Source organism: Nicotiana attenuata, chromosome 12 (assembly GCF_001879085.1).
Source record: "Nicotiana attenuata strain UT chromosome 12, NIATTr2, whole genome shotgun sequence".
Classification (NCBI taxonomy): domain Eukaryota; kingdom Viridiplantae; phylum Streptophyta; class Magnoliopsida; order Solanales; family Solanaceae; genus Nicotiana; species Nicotiana attenuata.
In genome coordinates, this window is record NC_032000.1 from 19,278,434 (window position 1) to 19,284,328 (window position 5,895).

A 5,895-nucleotide genomic window follows, 5' to 3' on the forward strand; every position below is an offset into this window, starting at 1 on the left:
ATCCCAAGTATATTCGAGCACTAATGGATGTTTGGTGTTGCCAGAGTCCAGTTTTAGGCCCGATAATCCTAAAAAAACTTTTCGGACCCGCGATTTCAACTTTAGAGCCACTTTTTCCGAAGTTAATTCTGAAGCGGCTATACTTTAAAAACTTTATAAATATCCACTATTCTTTAAAGAGAAATTTTCATAAAGCACTATCTTTTAGTAGTAATTAGCCATCTATAGCTACCATTTGCTATATTACGGATTATAGATACCTTTTGTGAGGTTATAAGATGTATTTGATGTATTTAAGCTATTGTATTCATGAATATATTAGCAAAAATAGGCGTGAATCAGGGAAGTCCAGCTAATCAGTTGTTGTATTCGAGTGTATTCGACTGTATTCATGGAGTGAAACATGGGATTACAGCTGGACAGATTATTGTATTCAACTGTATTCGACTGTATTCATGGCGTGAAATAGGGGATTACACTGTTTTTAAAACGGAAAGTGAATCAATTAACATAATAGACTCCTAATATAATTCAACAAACGCAATTATAACACACAAATTTTATATTTTCAGTTATAAAAAATATTCTCAACCGAAAAATACCCAAAAACATAGCAATCTTCAGAGAAATTATATAATACTTCTGAATACATAAATTATATTAATTAAAAAATATATATGAATACATTCATGGCATATAGCGAGACAGTGAATACAATGAAATACATAGAATACAGCGGGATACATTGAAATACAATGAAAAAAGACAGTGAATACAATGAAATACATGAAATACAACGAGATACATTGAATTACAATGAAAAAAAAGACAATGAATACAACGAAATACATGAAAATACATTGAAATATATTAACAGAAAATCAAGTTGCTCAGCCCCAAACTCCGTCGCCTTTGTTCAAGAATAAACCCTAATTTCCGGCGAATCCGCCGTTCACCGGAAGCCGGTAGTGAAAACGCGCCGCCTTGGTCCGGCGATGGTGCCGGAGCCGAGGTCACTTCCTGAGCAGAAGCAACCGCCGATAAGACCGCCGATACGCGAATCAAAACCCTTCTTTCATGGCTTTTGCATAGCTTTTTGTACGTGTACCCATGTGCGTGGTCTCTTCGCATAAATTAAATGAATAGATAGTCACGGGGACCGGCGGTAGTGATAACTGAATCAGTCCTATGGACAGTTCCAAACCTGGAACTGACATTCAAATTGGAAATCAAGGTGGGGTCTCAGATCCTTCAAGAAATTCTAAGAATTGAACATACCATAGATCCACACTTGTTTATACCCAAGTGCTTGGTACATAGATCACTACCAATACAATCTCCTTGTACGGATGCTCACCAACCTAGATAACTCACCATTTTAGACAATCAAACATGGAGAAAGAGGCGGAGAGAGAGGAGATAACCATGGAGAAAGACTAGCGTTGAGAGAGAGAGAGGGGTGGAGAAAAATATGAAAGAATGAGAGAGAAAAATAATACAAAAAGTATTTTATGGCTTAAGAATAGGAGGTAACCATAAATAGATATTTGGCTATAAAAATCAAAAGGTATCTATAGAATATAACTTTTTAAAAGGGTATTTATTTAAAATAAATAAGGTATCAACATTTGCTACATGAGGTAAAAATTCCTTCTTTAAATAAGAGTCCTAAAAAAGTGCCCAACATGGACTATGTACACAGGTTAGGAAAAGTACAAAGTCCACCAACACTGGTAGTTGTTGGTCAATTTTGGCTGAATTATGGAGTGGTACATAAGCAGACAACGTGACAACTAGTCATATAATGCTAAGTGGTCTTACATTTTCCAGGAAAATAATACTCCTATCAAAACAAAGACTACCTAACAATGGAAAAAGAATCAGAGAAAAAGAAACCAAGAATTCTCTGCCTCCATGGCTTTAGAGGCAGTGCTGAAATCCTCAAGAAATTGGTTCTCCGGTGGCCGGAATCCGTCTTAGATAAATTAGATTTGGTTTTTTTGGATGCACCTTTTCCAGCTCAGGGAAAATCTGCACTTGAAGGTTTCTTTGATCCTCCTTACTTTGAATGGTTTCAATCAAATAAGGTATTAACACTTTGCTTCTTATATTCTTGATTCACTGTTATTTTTGCTAGAGATGGATTCAATATATAATCAACGGGTTCAAATAAACTCAATGTGCCTAATTTTAACAAAGTGAATTGTGTTTATATAAAGGTTGAACTCATCAAGTTTAAATCCTGGATTTGCATCTGATTTCTGGCCATATTAATTTGATCAAAATTTTCCATCTTTGTTTTGTTTATAACATATGGAAGAATCAAACATGGAAATATTATTCTTGTAGGATTTCACAGACTTTTATAACTTTGAAGAATGTGTAGAGTACATAGAAGATTTTATGTCAAGGCATGGACCTTTTGATGGTATTCTTGGTTTCTCACAAGTAAGCCTTATTATTATTTTTTTTATCTTTATTTTTTAACCTTCCTCGGAAGTTTTGTCTTTCCTGTTTTTTTCTGCTTTAATTTTTTTTTTGTTGGGTGAAAAATAGGGAGCAGTTTTAGGTGCAGCAATACCAGGCATGCAAAGGGAAAGAGTGGCTCTAACAAAAGTTCCTGAGATAAAGTTTGTAATCATAATATCAGGAGCTAAATTAGGAGGGCCTACATATGTTGTACCACAATTGGCTGCCAATGCATTTTCATCTCCTATCAACTGCCCATCCCTTCACTTCTTAGGTACTTACATATTATAATTTGTTTTTTTAACCGTGAAGTCGAACATTTCTATAACAACATCCACATATAATAATTATTTCCTATTAAAATTATGTTTTCTCGGAATCGATTCTTATATTATGCTATAATATATATCCTCCATAACAACATTTCATTATAGCAACCCAAAAATATGGGAACAAATAAGATTGTTATAGAGAGGTTTGACTGTAGTTGAAGATCCCTTTCTTTTCAATAGATTATTTTTTGGGCAAATAGATTGGTTAACATTAGGCTCATGTGTATATTAGTCCACACATTGGGTGCTCAAAATGACCTTTTTTTGGTTTTCCACTTGGGAGCCTGATTAAATTTGGATTCGCGCCGAGAAGTCTAACATTAGGAGGTAAAGTGCTTCTTAACAAAGACGATTCTACACCCATGATTCGATCCCGACATATTTAGTTAAAGATGAAAGAGTATTTACCACTCCACCATACCCCTTGTTGGTGAGTGCTCAAAATGACTCAACAATTAGTATAAGTGTATTCATTTTTCTTTTTGAAGGAGAGACAGATTTCCAGAAAAAAGATGGTGAAATTCTGCTGGAGAGTTTTGTAGATCCACAAGTGATTCATCATCCTAAAGGCCATACCATACCCAAACTTGGTGAGTAGCTTGTGCAGTTTTCTGTTTTGGAATTTATACTATCTATTTGGTTTTCCTTTCTTTAGCCGAGGGTCTATTGGAAACAGTCTTTGCCCGTTAAGGGTAGGAGTAAAGTTGCTTACATCCTACTCTCTCCATACCCCATTGGTAGGATTACACTGGATTGTTGTTGTTGTAGTATTATACTTGGTTTAGAATATGGATATAATTATTACTTAAATAATATTTTAAAAATAAAAAATATACTCAACACTTTACTCGAAGTAATTTCTTGTCATTAATTAATATTTCGAATTTATTTTTACTGCCGCTGAAAAATACTAAATCTTTAAGAATCAAAGTAAAATGTAGGAAGAATCGTACGTTTCCTTGTCTTAGACTTTGACTTACTACTTATTTTCATCAATTTAGTTTCAAATTATCTACTGGAATTAAACTTGATTATACCTTAATTGTTCTTTTGCAGATGATAGCAGTCTTGAAATAATGCTTGGATTTATTGAAAAAATTCAAACACTTTAAGTTTGCACGAAGAAATAATTGTAGTTCTGGGTCTCATTGTTGGTCTCCACAAGAATTCTCGATTGTATGACATATGAATAATGGTTAATTTTTTTTCCAGTTATATTTTCTTTGATTATGGACATCTACTGATGTAATATTTCACAAACATGATAATTTACTAGTATATATAATAGACTTTTTTTAACTACATACTTTAACTTTATGGAGATTCTATTATACTCAGATAAGAAAATAGGAGTGTATTTGTTTCTTTTTCCTATTTTTACAATCAGTTTGTTTTCGCTGTTGTAGAAGGTAACTTATATTATTCTTTTTTTTTAACTAATTTCATTTTTATTTAAAAAAGTTGCTTCTAATTATCTTTCAATTGATACACCTAACAACAGCGAGAAGGAGAAAAGTAAAAAATGATACTATTAATTACTATTAAGTGTTTGTGAAAAGAAAAAAAAATAGAAAATCAAGAGCAAAAATGTGGTAGTTGTGGCCTGTGGGTCAATATTGGCTGAATGATAAGAGTAGTGCTAAAGGAGCAACGTGACAACAAGCCATATATATATAATTAATAAGTGAGAAATCAAACAAAGTGACCTTACATTTTCCAGAAAAATAATATAAAAACAAAAGCTAACATGGCAAAAAAATCTCAGCAGAAGAATCCTCTTCTTGATCAAAAGTTAACATGACTTTCATCCTCCTTAATTTTAATGGTTAGAATCAAATAATGTGATTAACACTTGCTTCATTACCGAAGTACTCCCTATCATGAAATTTCCTTATTATAAGAACTTTAATCGAGACATTTAATTAAGGATGAAGGGAGCCATCTATCTTACCATATTTTTTGGTGGTTCATCCCATCCTTGATTCACTACTATATCTGCTCATATTTATTCAATTTTAGTACTCCCTCCGGTTCATAAGAAGTGTCCAATTTGCTTTTTCATTTTTGTTCAAAATAAGTGTCCAGTTATGTAATCAAGAAAGAATTCAATTTGTTTTTACAAAATAACCCCTATGTACATATCCCTAAAAAGTTTTCTTACTCCTCACATTAAATGTTTAATTAGGGGTAGTTTAGTCATAGTAGGTATTTTTGTATAGAATTTAGTATTTTCTTAATGGGCGTGCTAAAAGCAAATTGGACACTTATTGTGAACCGGAGGGAGTATATCTTTTTGTAAGGTTTGCGTACATATTGCCTTCCTTAGGCCCCATGTGCGTGATTTCACTAGGTTGTTGTTGTTGTAGTATATGACAACTTTAAAGAATGCCTCGAGTACATAAATGTTAATTTTATCTTACAATAGGTTTATCTACGATCAACAACAATAACAACATACCATTATATTCCCACAAGTGTGGTTTGGGGAGGGTAGTATATACGTAGACCTTACCCCTACCTTGTGCAGGTAGAGAATTTGTTTCCGATAGTTTTTCTACGATCAACTAGCATATTTCTGAGAATTTTTAGATGAGAAAATGCCTAGAGGGTAACGTATATGCAACTTTTCAGAAGTGTAGACAACATTGTTGGGCTCATGCCCATGTTATCCAGCCAAAGGCCCAATGGCCTAATCCTATCATCTTTTTGGTTTCCATTCCTATTCGGAATTGGATTCGGTGTTTATTCCTATTTTGAGTGGGTTTTGGCTTTAAGAGAAAGCACCACTCATGATTTATAAATAGAACAACCTTGGAGAATTATTCTATGCTCATTGATACAAGTCTTTGAAAGACTTAAGCACATAACAGTGGTATCAGAGCCTTGGTTATTCATCCGGTTTGTTACGGAATGGAGGTGAATATGAGCAAGATGGTATGTTTAAATGGGAGAAATTATAATGTTTGGAGAAGCAAGATGAAATACTTGTTGTTCGTGAAGAAGATGCATCTACCCGTTTTTCAGCTCATAAACCCGAGAGTATATCCGATGAAGATTGGGATTTCGAGCACCAACAAGTATGTGGATATATACG

At 33.6% G+C, this 5,895-nt stretch overlaps 1 protein-coding gene across 1 annotated transcript; it reads left to right on the forward strand.

The window, feature by feature from the left end:
- LOC109235364 (esterase AGAP003155-like) lies at positions 1,741 to 4,107 on the forward strand. Its single transcript, XM_019401439.1, has 5 exons — positions 1,741 to 2,087; positions 2,350 to 2,448; positions 2,557 to 2,743; positions 3,290 to 3,391; positions 3,858 to 4,107. Exons 1-5 carry the CDS (start codon positions 1,869 to 1,871, stop codon positions 3,911 to 3,913), a joined length of 663 nt encoding a protein of 220 aa, XP_019256984.1. The 5' UTR covers positions 1,741 to 1,868; the 3' UTR covers positions 3,914 to 4,107.